At 28.2% G+C, this 27,438-nt stretch overlaps 1 protein-coding gene across 6 annotated transcripts in view; it reads left to right on the forward strand.

Annotated features, from left to right (window-relative positions):
- shep (RNA binding motif single stranded interacting protein alan shepard) overlaps positions 1-27,438 on the forward strand; it is a 312,235-nt gene that overhangs the window by 243,117 nt on the left and 41,680 nt on the right. For all 6 annotated transcript variants that reach the window (XM_075381468.1, XM_075381470.1, XM_075381471.1 and 3 more), the window contains 2 exons: positions 18,627-18,784; positions 21,400-21,559. In XM_075381468.1, coding sequence (XP_075237583.1) covers positions 18,627-18,784; positions 21,400-21,559 — 318 coding nt within the window. The remainder of the gene's footprint in view (positions 1-18,626; positions 18,785-21,399; positions 21,560-27,438) is intronic.

A 27,438-nucleotide genomic window follows, 5' to 3' on the forward strand; every position in this document is an offset into this window, starting at 1 on the left:
AAGCCTTAATTTACCCACAGGAATTAAAACTCGGGCGAAATCTTTCACCCAGTATAACTCGCTAACGAAGCGTTTTCGGACCTATGTTTATATGAACTTTTTTCTTATTTTTAGCCTCTAGAATGTGTTGTCAAAGTATTGCCCTATCTTCCTGAATCACCTGTATATTTAATTACTGTTATTCAAATAAACTCTACAGCAAGAATATTTTTTAGCTGTATCCTTCAATTAGATATAAAGTAATTAATTGTACAGATTAGGTATATGGAAATAATTTAAATATACATCTACTTGAATCAGTTAACAGGATATTCAGTTATGTCCTATAAAGGGAAATTTTAGATTAAGAAAAATTGTCCTTTCCATATTGTTGCATTCTTCTCTCATTCATTAATCAGTTTTTAGTAATTAGTTAAATCAAAGGTCCGTTTAATATATGTATAATGTCATCCTATTAGCTGTGATGTTAAAAATTTGTATTTATTTAAAATATACTGGTTAAAATTGTATAGTATTTAATTATTAAAAATCATTAAATCATTTGTTCGTTTTTTGTTTACGTTAATTTTTTTTATACTTTTTACTGTCCATTGTTTTTCAGAATAATACAATCAATGCATTTGTTAGTCTATAAGTTATGCATTTTACATTTATATCGCATCATGATAATTATTTACATATATATATATATATATATATAATTAATGCTTTACATATTGTTATTACTATTACAATTATTACTACTGTTAGTGATATTAATATTAGAATGCTGTTGTATAAATTCTTTTTTTGCTAGTCAGCTAGCAAAGCTCGCTCGCTCATTTTGCTCGCTTTTTTTACTAATCAGACTAACCGCACGTTATATAAATTAATATGTATTTATAAAATAATGCATATTTTGAACAGTATTTCTTCATTATCTGTCTTTTATATGATGTGGTTATTGTTATTATTAGTTAATTTATTTAATTTAAAGAATTTTTTTTAATTTATGATTTATTTTTTTTTTACAGGTTTTTATTTTTTTTTTTATGTTAATTTTTTATTATTTAATATTAAGTCATCCCTATAGTTCAGTTATTACGTGTAACACTGATTTTACATTATTTTTTAAACACATAGTCTTTCCCTGATATCTGATATTCGTTATTATAGAATTATTCTGTTTTTTTTATAAAAAAATTTAAAAAAATACTATCTTACTCAGTTGTAATTTTTATAATTTTTGTTTACATTATTAATATGATATCAAGACATATTTATCTGCATTTTATTACTTTTGTTTAAAGAAACATGTTTTTAGTATTGTATAATATTATTTTTAAATGATTAATTATTTGAAAACAATTCATTTTCAATTTTATATAAAAATATTTTCACGTGTTCAACATTCAACAAGGATATTGAGGACAGTACACGTAAAATTATTATAAGTATAATTTATTTACTCTTAAATAACTTGAACTTAATGAAAAAAATAAAAATCAATTTTTGAAGCGTAGCTTCTTAACACTGACTTTGGTATGAGTTAACTAAGAAAAAAAAATGAGCGTCACGAAAAAGCAGTACACACTAGCTGATAACACAGTTCATTCAAGAATTGTATTCAGAGAATGATACTGTTACTCTTTTGTGAACGGTTTTTAATCACTTTCTTATTTGTTATACCGCTTTGTGTTACACAGTGTTAAAAAGTAGTACAACTTTCTACTCCCTGTTAATTTAATTTTGTCAAAATCGTGATTTGTTGTATTACGTCACAAGATGGGTGTCTTCCTCCTGCGGGGTTGGGATGCATATACGTTATTTTACACAAGTAATAATTCATATAATATTGCTTAAGAAGTTTTGCTTCCATAGTGTGTCCATACATCGACGCACTCATTTTAATTTTTTTTTTTCAACACCGGTCACTGTAGGACCAGAAAATAGTTAACTTCTGGCTAGGATTTTAGCTCTCCAATATTACATTCTTTTATTGTGTCGTTTCTTCCGACCACTTTAGCTTAACTCATACAAATTGGTCATTTATAAATAGTAAAATACAATTTCAGTTTTACTTTAAATCTTATAATACAAAATTACAATAGATTATAACAGAAAGATTGTAATTACATAATCAGCAGTTCACTTTACTCAAGAATTATTTACTTTTAATGTTTACAAAAAGAAACTAACTTTTATTAATGAATAATATCACTGTCACCTCTTCACAATGAACTTCCTGAACAGCTAGTCGTACTTAACCACTGTCTAAAAATGTAATACTTGTGATGCTTTCTTCAATTGTTTGTTTCCGCACATTCATTCCAAATGCTTCTACACATTGAACAGGAATTGAATCTCGCTGGTACTCATATCTCTGGGGATGTGGTTTGACCTGTAAAAAAGTAGCCAGCCTGCCTTTTTGTTTGTTCAAACATAATGATTTCTATTATTTTACACATCATCTTCACTATAAATTATTTCTTGAAGGAATTTCTTTGTTGTTCTAGATTTTTTGTACTTCATTTTCTCTCTCTTTTTTCTTCCGGAAACTTCTCTAACCATTATGATATTATGCTGGATAAATTTGATCCAATGGATCCACCATCTGTTTGAAGAATTAACCATCACATTGAAAATTATCTTGTTCTAGGCTTTTCTTTCGAAGATTCGTCATCTTGTGTTTAATTACGTTTATTAACAATTCTGCTGATAAGTGTTTTTAATTTGATTATGATTTAACATATTAATAAATTTCATTCATTTTAAACACCTGATTCAAAAGTGATTAACAATCCCCGATCTACAGGGCGGAGTAGTAGCAGGTCTTTCATCCAGAAGTCCCGGGTTTGAATCACAGTTAGGTATAACATGTTTTTATATGTTACGAAATTTCAATTTTCATATTCCCATGCAGAAGGTTTGAGTTTATATGGTGAATTAATTCATCAACCAAAAAAAATGTGTGAACAGGATTTTAAGAATATGCAGCATTGAGATAAAGAGCGAGCTATTTTTATTTCATCTTAGTATAATTTGTAACTAAGAATTGAATCTTGCATTTTATTAATATAAGCTTTATGATTTTTTAACGTAGGTAAGATTTTAAGTAAAAATTTTTCGGAAATCAGGAAAAGACTTTTCATTTATCGATTGAAATTGTTCTAATCATTGCCTCAGAGTTATGTTGTTTATTATTATTGTTATTTAATATATATAAAATTAATTTGTATCTGAGGTTAATAAAATTATTATTCAGCGAAATTATCCATTGTGTGTTCCTATTTTTGTAACACATGCTATTTGTTGTTATTTTGCGTAGATATATACTGTATTTAACTAATAAAGTGTATACAGTTATTTATAATTTAATACCATTTTCTTCTCTTATTTTTTTAAGAGAAAAGCGTAATTAATTTTTTTTAAATATAGTTTTTAAATAACTAAACATTTTTATGAGTTAAATTCTTTTTTTCTTTTTGTTGTTTTTATTTATTATTTTTAGGTTTATTATTTATTATTATTTTATTATTGTCATTTAGGTTTATGTATATATTTTACAATTTAATTATAAATAAACAGACATGAATAGAACGTTTATTATAGCATATCTTCCATAAGTTATGAATATTTTCATTATTTATTTGAAATTTGTTTCAATTTATTTTTTTTTTTTTTTGTAATTATGTCTTGATATGTTTTGTGTGGCTAGATACTTATTATCTATTTCGTCTAAGTTTATAACAGATGCTTATAACCCAGTCATGGGATTTATGTGAAGAAAATGAAAAATTAAAATAAATATATAAAAGAAGATAAGGAAGTCTTAAAATTCATATTAGAAATATTACCAAGTTTTATATAAATATCATTGGATCGTAGATGTAATTGTTCCATATTTAGACTGTGCTCAAGGGCAACATTGTGATGCTGTTGTTTAAACATACTCATTACATAATAGGAAATGACTTTGACATTATTAAAACTGTGTTTTCTTATTTAATAATGTATATGAACTATTTTATTTTTTTGTTCTTTTTATAAGGGACTTTTAATAATTATTCCATAATAATTCAAAAATTCCGGTTGTCACCAAGAAAGACATCTGGTATCTTGCCAAATTACAGCGATGTAGTAACGCACAGAAAAAAATATATAGGAAAAACAATTGAAATCTTACAGACAGAGCTTTAATTGGTTCTCCTCTCTGTAGAATTTTTATAAATGCAAGTAAGATAAAGTAAACTGATGGAACATCTTAAAGCGTAAACAAAAAAATAAATGCCATTTTTCAAGATTTTTTTAATTGTACAAAAAATAAATTACTTGTTCCAGATTTCATGTTTTGAAGAAGTTGTATGATCTTAAATTAATGAATTAGAATTTCAACATTACCATTTTAATTGCATGATAATAGTAAAAAAAAAAAAAAACTTAAGATTACAAACTGAGTATAAAAGTATCACATTCCAAGATACTGTTCAAAAGCTTTTTCATAACACTTATTTCATAAGTTAAAAATTGATAAAGCTATAATATTTGTAAAACTAGCAGGAAATAAGCTTTAGAATTTTTTTCCAACTGTTCTACTTACAGTTATAAATCAGAAATATAAATTCTATTTTTTAATTTCTTAATGTATAATTGTAATCTGTTCAACTAGTCAACAATAAGCAATCCCCCTCCTCCAGCCCAGTGGGATGAGGATGATATATATGGCATATAAATGAGATATAGTCTTGTACAGACTTAGGCCGACTATTCCTGAGACGTGTTGTTAATTGAATCCCAACCACTAAAGTACACCAGTATCTACTGTCTGGTATTCAGATCTGTATAAACTATCTGGTATTCAGATCTGTATAAACTACTGTAGCCACTAATTTTTGCTAGGATTTGATCTGAGGATCAAATCCAATTTCAAAAATCATCTGTTAAACAATTGATTTGCGAAGAGTTAACCACTAGATCAACCCAGAGGGCTAAAGATGTAAATAAAAAGTTTTTTTTTATTAAAGTCTGGCAATACAGTCTAACCTAACTTTACGAGAATATTTTAATACTGCATCATTGTTTCTGATCGTACATTTATATCTCTTTATTTATTAAAATCTAAGTGACCATAAAATTTTTTTCTTGATTTTGATTATTTACTAAATCGCGTATGCTAATTAAAAACTTGTTTCTTTTTCTTTAAATTTTTACCTCGGTTTAAAAACATATTTCTTTCGTATATTTTAGATTTAAATTATATGTTCCATTTGTTGTCCAAAGAATATCGAATCAGTACTCTGTTTTACTGGGTATTTTCACCAACATATCTTCAGTTAACCATCGCCAAAACGTCTCAAATTGTTTGTCATTAAGTTAAAAATCATTGATTTTCAGTATCAGTTAACTTTGTTATTAATATATTCATTAAAAATAAGTTAAGAATGATAATGTTTAGCCATGGTTGAACCATGTTTCTTAATCAAAAAATTAAAAATTCAGTGTTAAACCCCAATATGGTGGTTCATAGTATTGCTAAAAAATCCCCTTCGGCTTTTAATCAAACTTTTTCAATCAAAATGTAGAATAAAGCTCTATAATTTCCTGGTAACATTTTTCTGAATGAAATTGATAGTGTAAATGTTCCAATAATATTTTTATCAAAGTATTACTTTTGATTTTTGTCTTTTTGATTCTTTTAAAACATATACAAGTTTTCCAAACCCCCAACCACAGACTCTACGCTATTAATTCTTTTTGTAAAATTCTGAACATGATCATTGTTTAGCATCATTTCAATGCAGAATCTCTATGGCATATATGCGGCATGTTGGCAAAAATTGTTTAGCTCTAGGAATTATTTAATTTTCTTTTTATGTACATGGAAATGTACAATTTTTCAAAAAAAAAAAAATAATCATGCTATGAGGAATTTGGAACTCACTTTTAGGAACGGCAACTGTATTGAAAGGCATAATAGCCACTTTTAACAGCTTTTATTTTTTGTATTTATTTTTTTACTTGATTTCTGAATTACCAGTGAACTGTAACCGGTAATTTGATCCATGATACCATAATTCTAAGAAATTTATGGTTCAACTCCATCTGAATTTGATTAAGGTCAGAAAGACTTAAATAGAAATTGTTAATGTATTTTCTGAACGTAAGAAGATCAAATAAGCTTTATGTATTAGTATGTAATATTTATTAGACTGGAGAAGTAACATCATGTTTTAAATATAATATTTTTAAAAGTGGCAGCATATAAATGTGAGACTTTCATTCCATCAGTTTAATGTCATCTTTTGCATCGAAATACTTACAAGGATATTTTTGCAGGTTAATAGAATTTCTAGTAAATAAAAGGTATTCTAAATTAAATTTAGTTTAGTTTCAAAAGGAAGAGCTTAGGTTATAGGGAAGCCAGTCTTGCCCCACATATGGCAGATTTAAGAATAATAAAGTCACTTCTATGGCAATTGTAGATCTGAAGACGGTAGAATAGAATAAAAACGTTTTTACCAAATTGAACTGAAATATAGGAAAAAAAAATTCTATATAATCTATACAAGAATCAAGTAGCTGAGATAAGAATAATAGATGAAAAACTGTGAACCTGTAATTCAGAAAGGAGCGAGATGAAATTTTGTCTGTTTTTTTATGGTTTTTAAATTTTACTTTGAACAACACAGAAACTGAAGGAAAGATATGAGATTGGAGTAAGTCCAAGGAAAGAAAATATAATTGTTAAAATTTGCTGATTACATAGTTTTTTTGGCCGAAAATAAAAATTTGTTAGAAGAAATACTGAATAATATATTGGATTTATTGCTAGAAGAGAAATATAATAAGAGAATAGAAAAGATTTAAGTTAATTTAAATTGAAATTAATGAAATATGAGAGAGGAATACTATACAATTTTTTTCTTTAGGTAATAATATTATGATGAATGATTGAAGTAAGAAAGACATAAAATGCAAGGAGAGATTATCAAAACGTAATTCTGATAGTATCAAATCTAGATTTAAGAATTTAAAAGTATTTCTTGAAAATATCTGTATGGAATGTAAAATTAAAACTAGAAAAAGACTATGAAAATAACTAGAACTTTTTAATTGTGTGTGCTATGACTTTTCAATTGAATTTGTCTTTTTTCCCCCACAGAATGGCAGCACTCTCTATAATGTGTACCAATATTTTAGCCATATTAGATGCATAGTTCAAATTTGGATGTATTTTATTACAATTGGCGATTTATTTTGTTTGAAGATGGTAGAACAAAGTATTTTCAATGAAATGCTTTGAGAATGTTATGTCAATACAAAGGGTTTATGAACAGTACAAACAGTTTCAAGAATGCCATGAAAATAACGAAAAAATTGGACATCCTAATATCAAAAATTGATAAAAATATCAACAAAATTATTTAATGCTACTGAATAATAGTTTTTACCATTTAGCCATAGATTCTTTTAGTTTTAATTACAGAAAAATTTTATGCATACCCTATACTTTATTTAATAGAATTACTGTTCTTGATAAAATAATATTTAATTTATAAAATTAAACTGTATAAATTTTTTATTAGTTAATAATTAGGAAAAAGTCAGAAAACAAATTTTTAAACTCAACTTTTTTAATAAAAAAAAGATAAATATTCACACTATTTGTCAAAATGGTCACATTTTAAGGTCGATACACTTGTAAAGACGCTTTTTGATTTTGCCTGAAAAATCAAATAATAATAATAATACATCATAACCTTTTTGGGTACAGACAGGTAAAACAGTTGCTGTTTTAAATATTTATGATCAAATAATTGTACACCAAGAGTCACTCTTAGCAGATAAGATCTGAACTAAGTGTCATTCAAGAACCAACTCACTTCATGTATTAGATTAACAGAAATTAAATAGAAGAATTACTTTCTGACTTTTTGTTTATTAAAATTTATTGGTATTTATTTAAAAAGGAAATTGATAAAGTTAACTTTTTTTGTCTACAGTCATTTGACTGGTTTGATGCAGCTCTCCAAGATTCCCTATCTAGTGCCAGTCATTTCATTTCGGTACATATCGTACATCCCTAACAATTTGTTTTACATATTCCAAACATTGCCTGCCTGCACAGTTTTTCCCTTCTACCGGCCCCTCCAATATGAAAATGACCATTCCAGAATGCCTTACTTTGTGGTCTATAAGTCTATCTCTTCTTTTAACTATATTTTTCCAAATGCTTCTTTCTTCATCAATTTGCTGCAACATCTCTTAATTTGTCAGTTTATCCACCCATCTGATTTTTAACATTTTCCTACAATACCACATTTCAGAGAAGCTTCTAATCTTTTCTTCTCAGGTATTCCAATCGTCCAAGTTTCCGTTTCATCTAAAGCTATGCTCCAAACATAACTTTCAAAAATCTTTTCCTGACGTTGAAATTAATTTTTGATGTAAACAAATTATATTTCTGACTGAAGGCTCGTTTCGCCTGAGCTATTCGGCATTTTATATCGCTCCTCCTCTGTCCATCTTTAGTAATTCTACGTCCCAAATAACAAAATTCATCTACCTCCATAATCTTTTCTCTTCCTATTTTTATATTTAGTGGTTATCTAAATTATTTCTACACTACCATTTCATTACTTTTAAAATTAACTAATTAATAGAAATAAATCAAGATTTTTATGTGTTACATATATATAGATTAAATGAACACAATTGAAAGTTTGATAAAACATTAAAAAAATGAACATTACAGACCTTCACAAAATTTAACCTTTCCCTTTCCTTCCCCTGGTTCACTTTCCCTTATTTCCTTTTCCCCTTCTATTTTTTCCCTTTCCATTTAATTTTCCTCCTTCTTCATTTTTCCATTTTCCCCTTCTTCCCTTTTTACCTTCTTCAATTTTTCTCCTTCTGATTTTTCCTAGTTTCCTTTTCCGATTTTTTTCTTTTCTCCCTTTTACCCTGCGTGTAAATCGGTTCAGTAGTTTTAGTCTGTAACAGATACAGATATCAGAAACATTGAAATGGAATTGTAAAATATTTAGTAAAGCATGTGTTTACTTGTCACAGGTGTGACAACTTTGGTATATAAAAACACGGGCGTATTTGAATGCAATATTGTTACAAAATTTCAAAGCAATCGGTGAAGAACTTTTGTAGGTTTAAGATTTTGAACAAATGAATATATATATTCCTTAAAATTGATGTATATGTCTACATTATTGTACATGTATTATTGGCTTACAGCAGTTATTCTATTAAAATTTTTATTGATGTATCATGGAGAAAATGTTGTAAATGTAAATTATAGAAAATCAAAGAATTCAATTTTAGAGAAAAATACATAACAGCCATGTAAAAGTTGAAGGAGAATTTTTCAGTTAACATAATGAAAAATTTTAACAGTTTTTTTAATTGAAAATCTAATGTTGGAGAAACTAGAAAGATCTGTAAAGAATTATTTTAATTACATGACATTATTATAAAGAATGGTAGATTGTGTAATAACAACTTCAATATGTTTTAACATTTTATATAAAAGTAACATTATTATTTATTTTCAACTGCAACATGAATACAATACATACACAAAAAAACACAGAAGTGATACAATACAATGCATTATATAAAGTGTAAAGCTCTTAGTTAATTAATTTAGCACGCACTGATATTTAATCAATTTGGTACGTCAATAAATTTGCAGCATGTAATTGATAAACACTTCATATGAAAATGTACTATCTACAAAGCAAAAGCTTGACTATAGATAGTAGTACCAGATCATCAACTGTAATTCCTAACACACATGTACATCCAGTTTCCTTTACGGATTTCTCTCTCACTCTCTCATACAAACACACACACAAACACAAATTGATTCTGACCAGATACGAATATAAGTATATTAAGATCCGATTTAAATTTTAAATTGATAACTGTTTCATTTAGACTTAAATCACCACTGAATATAATGCTTCCATCTCATCAATTTTCAAGGAGAAAATCCACTTCTGTAGTTAAATTTAAATTAATTCAAATTATAAGTATTTCTTACATTACCAGGCAGACAATTAAAAAACTTAGGTATTAGAAAAGGAAACTTTTTTGTAACAATAAGGCCTTGGAATAACAATACTTTCTCTAAAAGTCTGCCTAGTTAAATAATAGCTTTCACTCTTAATTATCATCACCCAGCACTTCTTTTGTAAAATATTAGGAGCACCTTATAAATGAAAAAAAAAACTATTGGGAAACAGACATTTTTTGAAGAAAAGAGAGAGAATGAGATCTCCTACTCATACCATACATTATTCAAACAATAGCTTTTTACAAAATTATAATAGGTTGAAGGTAACTTATATAGGTTTATCCCCAGTGATGTAATTCACATTTAAATTTTGAATGGACTAGAGTAAAAAGTAGGTTTGATGAAGAACATATACCAAGAAAAACTTATATGGAACTTAAAGGACATTCAATAATTAATGAAACAAATTTATTCAATGACAGTGAAACTTACACTACTTTTCAACAAAGTAGTATTCTAGCAAAATTTAAACACCTGTCTCACTATCCTATGAGCTTTCTGATTTCCGCAACATATAAGTTTTTACCTTGCTGTTTGAACCATTCTTGTACCACTTTTTTGTTATCAAATTTCTTGGTGCGTAAAAGGTCTTTGAGCAGGCCAAACAAATGAAAATCAGTTGGGGCGAGGTCTGGGCTACAAGGAGGATGTGGCAAGACCTCCCAATCCAGTTTCTCGAGCATTTCTCCCATTTGCTAGGGGTGCATGTTGTTGTGCAAGAGAATCATACCTTTTGAGAGAACATTTTGATGTTTTCACCATATCAAAGGTCACACTTTCTGTTAGAGAATGTTAGAATAGTACTCGGTGTTCACAATATTTCGTTCTTTTAAATAGTCACAAAAAATTTGGTCTTGCGAGTCCTAGATTACCATCAATATCACTTTACCAGCCGACTCTTGAGTTTTGAATTTTTTTTTTTTGGTGTTGAATTCGGACGTTTCCACTCAAGACTTTGCCGTTTGAATTCGGGCTCAAAATGGTGTATCCACATTTCATCACAGGTTATTATACAATCTATAAAACATCATTACCTTCCAGTTCAGACTGTTCTTCGAGCTCAGAACAAATGCGAATGCGAGTGTCTACAAACTTGAGTCAATTGTCTTGGAACCCATCTCCAACACATTTTGCAATAATTCAACACATTATGAATGATTGAATGTGCGGTTCCAACACTAATATTCTACAAACTAGCAATTTGGGAAATTCTTTCTCGCTGGTCTTTGTAATAAGATGATTTATGCGATTTTGCTACACGGTAGTCGAAACTTCAACTAATCTTCCAGAGCGATGGAGATCAGTCACATTTGTTCTGCCTGAATTAAACTGTTCCACCAACTTATACATGTTACTGCGGTTTAAACACATTTCACCAAACTGTTTCAACATTCTTGAATTAAGTTTCTGCTGGTTTCACATCTGATAGCAAAAATCTTATCATTGAATGTTGTTCTTCCAGTGTACATATTTCAAATGGAGGGAACATTCTAAAATCAGGAAAAGAGGTTATGCTTAGATTAGTTTTGATTAAATGTGTTCCCAAGGTTACCAACTTGACCGTCAAAAAGTTTCATTGTCATTGAATGAACTGCTTTTTCTCTACATCAGTTTGTCTTGTTAATTATTGAACATCCCACATATATCTGTAGACATTGATGTGAATTAAAATTGAATGATATTAGTTGATTTCTTAGATTGATGATGATCATGTAGTTTATTGTATTTAATGTGCAAATAGTTAGTGATATACTTGCAATATAAGATGTAGTTTTGAGAAATTTCACTTGGCACAGTCAGACCAAATTATATTTTTAATGCTTAATGGCTCTTCAATATTGTCCCTTGTTACACCATTCTGTTTTATTCTAATTAACAACATATCCTAGTATGGTGATCTGTAGTATAAAACTAAATGCAATTAACGTATTGCACAACAGGTCATTAACCAATAAAGATGTAATAGATATTTAGAGAATTCTGGAATATCATAATATAAACCCATTAATAGAACTGGATTTAAAAAAAAATAAAACTTTCTTGTCATGTTTTTTAATGTCTATTCCACCATTAAATTTGTTTTTCTTACTCTATAGTACTTTTAATCCTTTTTAAACCATAAATTAATAATTGCTAAGGTATTACAAAACAATAAACTATATTTTTTATTACCTGATGATTCTAAAATGCCTTGAATATTTAAAAAAATAAAGTTTCCTATAGATTGAAGAATGCAAAATAAGAATTAAATGAATATAGACTTCTAAAGCCATATTTAATTAACTAGTTTTCATTAATTATCAAAGTTAAACAATGCTTGATACAGTTCTATTGCCTTTTAACATTTTATAGAGATTTAAAACAGTATCAGTTACCTTGCTGATTTATGACAGTGTATATAACTGTTTCTTGATAGAAAGAGATGTAATTTTTTTGGGCAATGTTCTATTGCCCAAGTAAAAACTGGGACAAATTCAACCTTAATAAAGAAGGTTGCAATTCATATATAGTATCTGGTAAACTAGGCTTCTATAGCAGTCCTTTCAGTGAACTTAATGATGTGTAATAATGAGTAGATTATGTAAAGCTTTACGTCTGAATGTCACCTTGATATGCAAATTTATACCTGTATCATTTAACTCGGTGCAAAGGGCAATAGAAAACCATTTCGTTTTCTATTTCCTTAATAAGTTTGGCATAGGATGCTTTTTATTCTTGGAAAAAGTTGTCATATTGTTTTAGGCTGTTTTATATCAGGCCAGTTATAACCATTTAATTACGAACCTAGCATAATTACAATTGTAGCATTTGATACCACTCAAAATTTCATTTAAGTGTAATAATTAAGGTAAATTGAAGAATAGTATTATTTTGAAAGCCTCTGTAGGGAAAAGTAAATCTAATAATGAGTTATCACACAAGGAATCTGAAGTATCTAATGTTGCATTGGTATGGAATGTCATTTTTTATGTTTATATTGTATTGTTAAACATTTCTTTAGTGATTTAAAAACAGAGCATTATTGGCTATTTATTTTGATTTCAGTATTTTTATTATAGTAAATCTCCACAAACACTGGAATTAACTGCTGACCAAACGGTATAGTGGTTAGTATGCTGGCTTCTAGATTGTTTGGTCTTGGGTTTGATTCCTGACAAGAGTTTGGAATTATTTTCACCTATCATTTCATTCATCTCATCTTTCTCATTAAAATATGTGTAAATGTATGTCCATGGTCATTAAAAAATATATATATATTTTTTTTATAAATCATGATATGTCTAATTCTCAGAATAAAATGTTTAGATCGTAATTACATTTTATCGTAAGTAATGTTTTTCAATCTTTTATTAAAAAAGAAATCTTGTTACTTTACAAACCTGCTGTTTTAATCCAGTGTTTGACTGGTTACGATGAATTTGTAATTCCTAGATTTTTTTTATGTTATCATTTCATCGATCTCATTTTCATTATTAAAATACATGTAAAGAATTCATTAGGCGGCAATAAAAAAAGACATTAAAAATTCTGGTTCGAACTTGATATAAAATTATTGTACTGCATTAAAGATTGACTTATATTTACCATTATTTTCCAAATTACATGAAATCCGTACAAATTATAAGTCAATTCAAGTTTTCAAGTATAAACACCAAAAAATAAAAAAAACCTACTTGTGGTTCTAAGCCGTTGTAAAAATTTTCTAAAACTAAAAACTAAATTGATCACTGAATTTAGCGAATTACATTCCGTTAAATAAAACTTTATACGTATTTTAATTTTATTGTAAATTCTTTTAAAAGTATACTAATGAATAAATTTCATTATTTTAAAATTATTTTACTAAATTTTTTATGTTGTTAAAATTTTACATGCTTTATTATTCGACTGTAGTTTTTAGTTAAGAAAAATAGCAATATTAATACTGTGAGATGTACTCATATTTTGTGACAGCATCAGAAGTACGATATTTGCCTGTACAGCTGTTTATATAGCTTTTGTTTACATTCTTAATGTGCATAAAGTGATATTTTTTTTTTATTTTTAGTATAAAAAAAATGTTAAGTTTTCTTGTTTTAAATATAATAAATATTTAAAATCATCTAATCTAATTTTTATGTTTGGGGAAGTAGGTTTAATTCTCATAGTCTTATTTGTCTTCATTTATATACAAATAGTTTTTTGTTTCAAATTAATAATTAGATGTATTTTGACATATTAGTTATGTTTAAGGAAATTTTAAAAGTTACAAGTGTAAATAGAACAACAGTTAATGTTTGTATAAAGGTTCAGTTCAGCCGCATAGTTAATTTAAAGATAATATTTTGTTTTTCTGGTAGTTTGTTGATAAGAATTTTTTTTTCATTTTTTTTTGTCTTCAATTATTTAACTGGTTTGATGCAATTCTCCAAGATTCCTTATCTAGTGCTAATCGTTTCATTTCGGTATACCCTCTACATCCTACATCTCTAACAATTTGTTTTACATATTCCAAATGTTGCCTGCCTACACAATTTTTTCCTTCTACCAGTCCCTCCAATATTAAAGCGATTATTCCAGGGTGCCTTAATATGTGGCCTATAAGTCTGTCTCTTCTTTTAACTATATTTTTTCAAATGCTTCTTCATCTGTTTGCTGCAACACCTCTTCATTTGTCACTTTATCCACCCATCTGATTTTTAACATTCTCCTATAGCACCATATTTCAAAAGCTTCTTATCTTTTCTTCTCAGATACTCTGAACGTCCAAGTTTCACTTCCATATAAAGTGACGCTCCAAACATATACTTTCATAAATCTTTTCCTGACGTTTAAATTAATTTTTGATGTAAACAAATTATATTTCTGACTGAAGGCTCGTTTCGCCTGTGCTATTCGGCATTTTATATCGCTCCTACTTCGTTCATCTTTAGTAATTCTACTTCCCAAATAACAAAATTCTTCTACCTCAATAATCTTTTCTCTTCCTATTCTCACATTCAGTGGTCCATCTGCGTTATTTGTACTACATTTCATTACTTTTGTTTTGTTCTTGTTTATTTTCGTGCGGTAGTTCATGCATAGGACTTCATCCATGTTGTTCATTGTTCCTTCTAAATCCTTTTTACTCTCAGCTAGAATTACTGTATCATCAGCAAATCGTGGCATCTTTATCTTTTTACCTTGTTCTGTTACTCCGGATCTAAATTGTTCTTTAACATCATTAACTGGTAGTTCCATCTAAAGATTAAAAAGTAACGGGAATAGGGAACATCCTTGTCAGACTCCCTTTCTTATTACGTCTTCTTTCTTATGTTCTTCAATTATTACTGTTGCTGTTTGGTTCCTGTAAATGTTAGCAATCGTTCTTCTATCTCTGTATTTGAACCCTAATTTTTTTTAAATTCTGAACATTTTATTCCAGTCTACGTCGAATTTCTTTTCTAGGTCTATAAATGCCAAGTAGTTGGTTTGTTTTTCTTTAATCTTCGTTCTACTATTAATCTAATGCCTAATATTGCTTCCCTTGTCCTATTTTTTTCCTGAAACCAAATTGGTCTTCTCCTAACTTTTTTTTAATAAAAAGTATTTAATATCTGGGAAAATAAATCATAGACGTGTTGATAATTTTTTTCAGATATTTTGTGTACTAATTTTTTTTTAACAATTAATAATGCAGTAGGTTTAGGAAGGAACCAAAAATTAATACAATAAGTCTCCACTATAATGTGGCCATTCAAAAAAAAAACAATTGAGTAAATGTAACACATTAAAATATCGCTGAATTTTACATTTAAAAATGAGAATTTTATGGAATAAAATAGAATGTATAAAATAAAACTACAATACTGAGTATTTATTGATAGTTCTTATATTTTTATAGCTGGATTTCATTTTTACATCTTTTTTTCAAATCATAAAATATGGTTATTGAACAGTCTTTAAGTATTCTACCTTACAGCCTAATTGAAAATATTGTACTGTAGTAACTGATTTGAATCTAAAACATCGTAAAGTAACATACAATACTACTTTATTGGAACACATTACTATATTAACATAACACATCTGAAGATAGTGAAAAATTTTTCATCATAAATTCTTAATATCGTTATTTTATATTTTTATCTTCCTGTTTATAATGGTACAGCTATATGTACTATTTATGTTTATTTCACAGAGTTAAATCTATAAGTTATTTATTTATTATGTTCAGTTTTTTACTAAATCTATATATGTAGTTAAAATGCAATTCTATATAACTATTAAAAACTAGAAAAAAAATGTTTTATATCTGATAACAGTTCTTTTGTGAGGCCATTCTATATGCATTATAGGAGGGGCATATTGTAAGCAGTAAACTGGTTGAAAATGAACATTTTGTGGTTAAAAAATTCTTGCCCAGTTCTGTGCAAGATCGACTTTGCATTATTTAATTTTGTTCAATTATTTTTTTCTCCCACCATTGTAACTTGCTGCCCAAGCACGTATGAAAAATACACAAGTACAAAGTCAACATAACCTCAAATTAAGGTTATGAAGTCTTTTATTGACCTTAAATTAAGCGTAATTGAAGAACGATTCAAAAAATTTGCATCAAATTTTCACATTTACAACTTCAGTTACATTATTTCAAATATCTAAAAGTAAATAAAATTAATCTAGTAGTTTTGTAGATTTTCGAGTTGTAAAGTTTAATGAATATATTTTTGTGTTCCTTATACCCCAAAACGTAAAGAAAATTCAATTTCACTCTCAATCCCACCGTGTAACTGAAAATAATACTACAGTTTTCTTCAAAAAATCAGTAAAAAAAGATGAATAGTGTAACTAATAAAAATACTTTATTTATAGAAAAGAAGAAAAAAAAATTAACAAAGTATAATGAAATTATGGTTTTATAGAATAATAAAAGTTTATAAAATTTTATCTGGATTTTTAGATAGTAAATATTGGTTGGTTATAAAAATATATATATATATATATATATATATATATCCGATATAGCGAGATATACAAGAAAAATACAACTTTATTGTATTAAAAAAAAACATAAGATTCAATACTTATAATTTCTAAAAATTTTAGTTAATAAATATAGTAAAAAAAGGAATATGTCGTAGTTGTTGATTTAAAGTTATCTGATATAGACTTAACATTAATGAACTCATGTGTGTGTGTGTTTTATTTAAACTTGAAGTATAAAAATATTTTATATTTTTTTCCCTGGTAACTTCTAATGTTACCGATAATAGTATTTTGTTTGTATGAATGCATCTCTATTTCAGCTTATGATAAAAAAATGTAAATTAAATTATTAAAAATCTTTGGTAATTATATACAATTTATAGTCTTGTCTCCAATTTTTCTGAAATTTGGAATATACCTTATTTAGGACCTAAGTTTTTCATTACAATTGAAATTATTCATCAGAAACACCCGTCACCTAAGTTAATTCTCTTGTGAGTTACATAGTACCCTCACCAAAAATTTCGTTATTAATCACTGTACAAGCGTAATATACATTATTTTCAGACAAAATAATTTTATTTCAGTGAAATTAAGTTAAGAATGAGGATTAGATTCACTTAAAACTAAATTAAGTTAGGTTTAGCTTAAGGTATAGGTTTTGGTAAATTTTCAGTATACATTATTTACAGAGTAAATAATTTGGTTTAAGTGAAATTTAGTTGAGTTTAGTTAGGTTAGGTAACTAATGATTCAATTTACTGAACTTCATACGATATCTATATAATCTAACCTTCGCCTAGGTCTAGTGCATAATTGTATGCAATAACAAATTATTTAGTTTTAGAATAATGTACATTACACATTTACATAATACTGAATTATGACATTTTTGGTGTAACTTACAAGGGATATAACTCGGTTGAAAGGCACTTCCGGCAAATTATTTAATTTATAATGAATAACTTAGGTTCTAAATAAGGCGTATTACAAATTATCAAAATCAGAGGCGAATCGATAATTGTATATAATTACCAAATTTTCATTTGTTATTTATTTAAAAAAAATAAAACTTTAAATTTGTTTTTTTTTTTTAAATGATTTGTTTGTTGTTTAAATTTTTATATTCTTCTAAAACATTCAAAAACATTTATATTAAGTTAGTTTTGATATGAACTATGTCTTTCATTAATGGTCTGCTCATATACAGATGGGTCATAGAAGTATAATTATTCTACAGTATGTCATACAGTGTTATGTGTAATACTACTCCTTATAGATACAACAATAAATAAATATGTCATTATTTCTAAGAAATCAGAAGTAATGTATTCGATGTAAGAACATCAGTTATAACATAAATATACTGTTATTAAATAATAAAAAATTAAAATAAGGAAATAAAATTGGTTTGATAATGTTAATATTAAATTAATTATTTTAATTATTATTATTATTATTATTATTATTATTATTATTATTATTATTATTATTAATAATAAATATGTTTTTAAAATTATAAAATTAACTTAATTTTTGTTTGTTTTGTTTCTTTTTTTGTTTTTGTTTTATCGTATCGGTACGTTATAATTCGTTAAATTAAAATCAGCAACAAGAGCAAGATCCTACTAATTTATACATTGCAAATCTTCCGCCTGGTTTTAAAGAAACTGATCTGGAAAATATGCTTGCAAAATACGGACAAGTTATATCAACTCGAATACTACGGGATACTGCTGGAAATAGCAAAGGTGTTGGATTCGCTAGGTAAGTTCTTGTTATTATTTAAATTAATCTTTTATTTTTTTTTCTTATTTAGTTCTGTGCTCTTATATTACTAATTATTAAGATCATGAAAGCTTTCATCTCTTCCTAGACTACCTGTTTGTTTTTTCCTCTTATAATTTTATTCAGGTAACAATCTTTCCTCAATCATTCATAGATTGACTTAAAAAATACATGTATCACATCAACACATGATTACATGCATCACATCATGTGAACTGGCAGTTTTCTCTTTGACAGTTTTCGTATTTCATCAAAGTAAAGTACTATTGAAATATAAATTAAATTTGTTTATGAAATAAATTAAACTCTTATTTTATTAAAGTCTTCATTATTTAAAACATTTTTTTTTTTTTTTAATTTTAAAAAATTCATTGTTTCTTAAGAATGAATTAAATTTTGAATATTGCATTTTTTATCTAGGGTCCTTGTAATTAAATTTTGATTTATGGAGTGGCCCTATGGATTGCAATGTAAAAAGAAGCAGTGTGCAAGATACGGAAATTACATTTCAAGCATAATGAAGAAACCATTTTTTCAGGTTAATATAGGTTAAGATCTAGAATTCTATACAGAAGAATTGAGAGGAGAGTGGAAGAAGTGTTAGGAGAAGGCCAATTTGGTTTCAGGAAAAGTATAGGGACAAGGGAAGCAATTTTAGGCGTCAGATTAATAGTAGAAGGAAGATTAAAGAAAAACAAACAGACTTACTTGACATTAATAGACCTTGAAAAGGCATTCGATAACGTAGACTGGAATAAAATGTTCAGCATTTAAAAAAATTAGGGTTCAAATACAGAGATAGAAGAACAATTGCTAACATTTACAGGAACCAAACAGCAACACTAATGATTGAAGAACATAAGAAAGAAGCCGTAATAAGAAAGGGAGTCTAACAAGGATGTTCCCTATCCCCGCTACTTTTTAATCTGTGCATGGAACTAGCAGTTAATGATGTTAAAGAACAATTTAGATTCGGAGTAACAGTACAAGGTGAAAAGATAAAGATGCTATGATTTGCTGATGATATAGTAATTCTAGCTGAGAGTAAAAAGGATTTAGAAGAAACAATGAATGGCATGGATGAAGTCCTACACAAGAACTATCGCATGAAAATAAAGAAGAACAAAACAAAAGTAATGAAATGTAGTAGAAATAACAAAGAAGGACCACTGAATGTGAAACTAGGAAGAGAAAAGATTATAGAGGTAGAAGAATTTTGTTATTTGGGAAGTAGAATTATTAAAGATGGACGAAGCAGGAGCGATATAAAATGCCAAATAGCACAGGCGAAATGAACCTTCAGTCAGAAATATAGGTACTTACGTATTAACGCCACCGCAGCTACAGTTGCTGTTTAGGTTATGTTGACTTCGTGTACTGACAAATCGTACGTATATCAAAATAACCTAACTAAATATAACCTACGCTCACTTCGCTTGCTAACCTCTTATAATTAATGGTACTTACGTATTAACGCCACCGTGTTAATAAAGCTGTATTTAAAAACAAAGTAGTCAATCGGATTTCGGTGGATTAACATTAATTGGATTTCAGTGCTATAACATTAAGGTTATATTATTTATAAGTTGTATATATTATGCATATTTAATAAGTTAATTATAAGAGGTTAACGAGTGTAGGTTATTTTGATATACGTACGATTTGTCAGTACATGAAATCAAGATAACCTAAACAGCATCTGTAGCTGCAGTGGCGTTAATACGTAAGTACCGAAATATATTTTGTTTACATCAAAAATTCATTTAAATGTCAGGAAAAGATTTTTGAAAGTGTATGTTTCGAGCGTCGCTTTACATGGAAGTGAAACTTGTACGTTGAAATGTGGTGCTATAGGAGAATGTTAGAAATCAGATGGGTGGATAAAGAAAGAGGTGTTGAAAATAAGAGATGAAGAGGTGTTGCTGCAAATAGATGAAGAAAGAAGCATTTGGAAAAATATAGTTAAAAGACGAGACAGACTTATGAGGCCACATACTAAGGCATCCTGGAACATTTACTTTAATATTGGAAGGACAGGTAGAAGGAAAAAATTGTGTAGGCAGGCCACGTTTGAAATATGTAAAACAAATTGTTAGGGATGTAGGATGTAGGAGGTATACCGAAATGAAACGACTAGCACTAGATAGGGAATCTTGGAGAACTGCATCAAACCAGTCAAATGACTGAAGACAAAAAAAAAATGGGTTAAGATATGGAGTACAAGAATGATCAGGGTAATTTTGTTGCAGTTTAAGATTAATCTAATTTAGAAAGTAATGGGAAAGAGTGTGTCAGACCAACCAATTTTTTGTTGAAAAAATAAAGTAATTCCTATGTAGACTTTAAATAGAAAAGATCAAACCATATTATAAAGAATATTTTATTACTTGTGCAATTCATTTCTTTGAATTCAGTAAACTATTGACGCACAGGATTAATGAAAGTTACACTACCGTTCAACCTTTTATTCCATTATTCTTGGCATATTACACCGCTTTAGGTCTACATAGACTTTATGTAATTTAATTATAAATTAATTTTCTTAGTAAGATGAAATTAAAATTTAATAAGTTATTTTTTCTTTCTCATTCTAGAATGGAGTCGAAAGAGAAATGTGAGCAGATTATACAGTTATTTAATGGTAGTAATATCCAAGGAAGCAAAGAACCACTTCTTGTTAAATTTGCTGATGGTGGTCAGAAAAAAAGAAGCACATACAGAGGCGACACTAGAATTTGGCGAGAAGGAAGCGAGGTAATATTGTAAAATTATTTGTTTATCAAATAATTATTTAAATTATTATTTTATTAAAGTCATCATAGTTTAAAGCGGTTTTTTTTTGTAATAAGTAAAGATTTTAAAAAATACATTGTTTTTTAAGAATGAATTAAATTTTGAATATTACATTTTTCATCTAGGATCCTTACAATTAAATTTTGATTTACGGAGTAGCACTAAGGATAACAATGTGAAGGAAGCAGTGTGCTTGCAAGGTATGAAAATTACATTTGAAGAAGCATAATGAAGAAAACATTTTAAGGAAGAATTAGAATTTCATTTGTTAAAATATTAATTGTGATGGAAAAGTTGAAGAAAAAAAAACAGAGATGTTGGTTGAATGGGTATGGTGTTTGAACAGGTTTAGAAAAGATTGTTGGAATTAGAAGTTGTAAGAAAGAATCTCAAGGTCAAGGAAATGATGGATACATGAGGTAAGGAAGGTTATAAAAAAGAGGTGTTAGAATGTAAAATCGACGGATAGATAAGTGATAGAAAATAAATGGATAAAGTTGAATATAAATAGTAAGGTAACCTAAAAATTTGAATAAATAGTAAATAAGAATATAGGATTGGTGACATATATATACTTTAAAAGATAAAATTGTCATATTTTAGTACATTTTATTTGTATTATCTTCTTCTTCATTAGGATTTACTTGATATGGAAGTGTATAGCAAATTTGGCAGTCCAAACACTAGGTTTAACTAGCATATTTCATAGAAATATATTTTCTTGTTTTTCAGTCACTTGTAATAAGAATCGTATTGTTTATTTTAATCTTTATTGCCTGATTTTGTAATATTATTTTAGTTAATTATTTTTTCTATTTTTTATAATTTTAAATCCGTGAATGGCAGTTCGTAAAATTTACCAAATAAATTTCAGGATCAAGTAAGATCATATTTAAAAACCACAAAAATTTTAATTTTATCTTATATATTACTTGTATTTATGAAATTAAACATAAAATTTTAAATATATAATATACAAAGGTCATTCATTAATTAAAGACACAAATTGCTCTGGAGGCTAGAATAGTATGTTTTATCAACATTACAATTTTTTTCAATATTTAAATTTTTCTGCCCGCATGTAAAAATGTCTACAGTTCATACATCTTTGATCATATTGTTCAGTCATATAAGAGTAAATTTTAACTGGTTTTTCCCCTTTCAGAACGCAAAAAACAGATCATGGTATGCTTGTTCAAAGATTCACAAACTTCAAGAGGACTAAAATGAGATTTTGAGATTATATAAAAAACAATTTTACTTGTAGTTGAAGCCATCATAGAATTTACCTATTTACTATTCTGAAAGTATCATTACCTTCTTCCCAATGGTTTTGCCTGCACGGTTATGTGTCTAAATATTGAATGACCCTTGTAATAATAAACTAAATATTATTGTCATATTCCACTAAACAAAACACAGTTAGGTATACAATTACTTTTTGGATTATACTAGCTGTGTGAGAAAAGTAATGAGACTGACTTTTTACTTACCAGTTTTTATTTTTTTCAAACAACAATATTATCTCCTTCAAAGTAGTTCGCTTGGGCAGCTATACACCGGCAGAGTCGTTGTTCCTACTCCTGGTAACAGCGCTGGAAGGCTGTACCTGGTGGGGCTTTTAACTGGTCGGTCACTGTCTTTTGAATGTTTTCCAGATTTCCAAAATGACATCCTTTTAAGACACGTTTCAATTTCGAGAAAACGAAAAAGTCACAACGACTCAAATCAGGTGAATAGGCTCAAAATCAGCACTCGACTGAAATAACGACTCAAATCAATTTGAGTCACACAACTCAAATCAGCTCGGTTTTTATATTTAACTGGCTCATTTGACATTTTTTCGGTCGAGGAGATGATGGAATGTGCCACTCTTCGCTTTGCCACTGTGTTTCAGGATCGTACTCAAATATCCAGGATTCATCACCTGTGATCACACGATTGAAGAATTCTTGGTCATTATCAATCCTCTCAAGAAGATCAATGCATACATTTCAATTGTCCTTCTGTTCCGTTGTTAGGTTTTTCGGCACCAATTTCACACAAACCTTTCGCATGTCCAAATTGTCTGTCAAAATTTAATATACGGTGAAAGTGTTTAAATTTAACTATTCACTCATCATCCTTATTGTTAAACGACGGTCTGATCTCACAAGAACCCTCAGACGCTCAACGTTTTCGTCAGATTTTGAAGTTGAAGGTCTCCCTGAACGAGGTTGATGCTTCAACGTGTTCTTGGCCTTCCAAAAATGATTTGTGCCAGCGGAAAACTTGTGTTCCCTGTACGCCTGTTTCAACTTTTCAAAGGTTACACTCGCAGATTCCCCAAGTTTAACACAACATTTGATTGCACAACGTTTGCTCTGAACTCCAATGCTCCATTTTTGTTACACACAACTTCACTGATGCGCTGTCAAAAATAATGTGTTGGCTGAACGGAGTTAAAACTTTTACTGAGCATGTGGAAGGGATGAACAAATCGGTCTGTGGCATGGACCGGTAGACACAGCGTTGCCAGATCGCTCGCAGTGTTACCAATCCATTACTTTTCTCATACACCTCGTATGCAATTTTTTTTTTTTTAATCAAGATTTATTCAATAACACAAAAAAAGGTTGAATTATATACAAAACTACACCTCATAATATCTTGAAATTAACTCTGAAACAACATAATTAAAGAAAACCACAAAATTGTGATTTGATAGTCATTTTCAAACATCTATGAAAGGAATTACTTCAACAAAATTATTATATAACTATTTTGAAAAGGGATTAGAATGTTAAGTATTTTGAAAACAAGTACTGATGGTAAATATTAAGTTTATTAAAAATTAAATAAGCTTTTAGGTGAAGTCTTGCAACTAATGTCATAACTGTAACGTTAATACAGGTTGTCCTGTGTAAAACGCACCCAACAAATTGGTTTTCTATAGTATTTGAATTGACTGCCCAACTCCTCCACATTTTCCTGGAATTGACTCGTCCAACAAGTGAACATCGTGCCGATGCAGTGGACTGCTACTAATAGTTATAACAAAGCAATAATATCAAAGCTCGGTGCATTGTTAGAGAGAAAGTTGTATTTTCACAAGATGAACATGTTTTTATTCGTAAGTCTCACTTTAGCACATGGTCAGTAGTTGCAGTGCAAGAATCTTTTTGCCGTAAGTACCGTGATTAACCAGCAGCTAATAAGACATCAGTTTTGAAATTAGTGGCTAAATTTAGAGAGACAGGTTCTTTTAGTAACAAGGAATACAACAGATCGATGACGTTGAATGCAGACACAGTCGCTGAAATCAAAGATTTATTAACTGCCTCACCAAATTAATTTACCAAAATGAACCGTTCATCGGTTGACAAAAAAATTAAACTTACGACCACATCAAATTCAAACATTTCATCACCTTGATCCAGACAAGGAAAAACAGCTAGAATACTGTCATCAGTTTTGTCGATTCATGTGTGAGGGTATTCATGTTATGGACTCGATTTTTTCACGGATGAGGCATGGTTTCATCTGGATGTGCAAAGAGCCATTACAGTAGGATTTGGAATGTTGAAAATTCCCACATGTATCATGAAAAACAATAGTAGCCGCAGAAGTTGGGCTTATAGTGTGCGATATGAAAAAAATTATCGGTCATCTTTTCTTTGATTATTCCATTACTGTGGAACGATATCAGAATATATTATTGCAATTCAATGTTTCAGTCTTGGAAGAATATTGATACTGCTGATTCCAATATGACTGTGCTACATCATACTATGCACATTCAACATCTGATTTCGTTAATAAATTCTTTGGTGATCATGTTATTGGTCGTGGTTTATGACCACCAGTATCTCTAGATTTGACTGTGCCAAATTTTTTTCTTTGGGGTTACCTCAGACAAAAAACCTACAGCAGCAAACCATAAACACTTAAACATCAGGAGGTCAATATTGAACTAGCCGTTTTAAATATCAACCCACAAACTCTGAAAACAGTTGCAAGAAACACAGTGTAAAGAAGCGTGTATTTATAAAAATGGCGGCCACTTCCAATATTTCTTTTAAAATTTAAGGTATTGGAAAGTTTGGAAATAATAATTTAATAACTTACAAATGTCTTTTTTATTTAAATATATCTACTGACATAGATAGGTTGTTTTATATGGAACACCCTTTAGTATAGGTACTGTGTCAACGTACGATTAACATCACATCTGTGATGAAATTTAATTCTATGATTTTAAAATTTTAGAAAGACAAAATAAAATTTTTTAAATATCATAATACTAAAATAGAAAATGTTAAAGATATTTTGACCATAATTTTTTTTAAAATAAAATTACTATTTCATAAGTAGTATGAATAGTTAGTTGTACCATAAAAATTCATTGAGTTTTATAATTCTTTATTTTTGGCTGTTTTCATTCAAAGGTGGACTTCTGAAATTTTTGTTAAATATTTAATTTTCTGAAGTTAACAATTATTTTCATTTCTCCCATTTCCTATTTTTATAACTCATCAATTAGTGTATTGTTTAAGGTTTCTAACTTCAACACCAGAGATATTCCTCAAATCTGTTACTCATGTGATGAGATTTCTTGTTAATAAAAAATTTATCATGATATTTTTTATTTATATTTTATTACGAAACGATTTTGTTTCATTGAATTTTTTGTTTTTTTAATCAAGTACCAATTAGAAAAAAGTTGGTTTTCAGTTTACCTAAATTAAGTAGCATATAGAAAAGTATAAAAAATATTTGTATTTGTCATTCTTTAGAGATATGATTATTATTAATTTTTTAAATTCTTTTTTAAACAAATTTTTTTCTACTTTTTAATTTCTTTTCCGAAGTTTTTCTCCGAAGAGTTATACAAGTGGATTTGACAGTATTTTTACAACTTTTAATCATTTGTAATTCTAACCTACTCAAAGGAATATGAAAATTTATAGCTTATATAAAATGACACTATACAAACATGGAAACTCCAAATTGAAGACAGATGCTATTATTTCATCATGGATATCTATAATTTTACATCTCTTTAGTTTCATAAATAAATGCTTATTGGCAATTCATATCAGATATAAGCATTTCTAAAAAAAAAAAGCACAGTTATTTTCAAAACTAATAATTGGCATTCCATACCTATTACAGAAAACAAAGAGTGAAGTGGTTTCCCATTTTCATATGTACATGTATATTTTGCTGTCTGCTAACTCTTTAAGCCCACAATATGTATCCAAAAGTAAATATTACTTTTTATCACTTGTCACCAATCTTTTGATTGGGATGTTCTTTGTTATGTACATGCATGCTCATATATACTTTTTTAAGTATAATATGGCAGAAATATATTTGTTTGGAGTTATTATATATCATTTTATACGCATGTCTGTCGGTGTAGGTTTTTTTTTATGTAGAACATAAAAGCTATAAATAATTAAAAATAATATTCAAAATATTATCCATGGTGATAATCACCTCAGTCAATTTCCACAGCAGAATGGTAGTGTCTGACTTCATCTGGAGGTCCCAGGTTTGAATCCTGGTAGGGGTATGAAAATGCTTTTTTTTCATACACTACAAATTTCCACTTTCATTTTCCCATATACAAACTTCTTTGCAAGCTTATGTGGTGAATTAATTCATCAGTACTACAACAATTGTAGTATGTAATAATAAATTTTGATTTATTATAACAAGTAAACGTTTGGTAGAGCGATTTATTTCATTCTCATTCAAAAGTTTTAGGTTTAAACCTCTTTCTGTTGAATTATTGAAAGCAAACAGAAATAAAGTTCCTAAAAATAAAATTTAATTAAAAAATTTTTTCAGATTGT

The sequence above is a fragment of the Lycorma delicatula genome, chromosome 13 (assembly GCF_047948215.1).
Source record: "Lycorma delicatula isolate Av1 chromosome 13, ASM4794821v1, whole genome shotgun sequence".
In the NCBI taxonomy this organism is placed as follows: domain Eukaryota; kingdom Metazoa; phylum Arthropoda; class Insecta; order Hemiptera; family Fulgoridae; genus Lycorma; species Lycorma delicatula.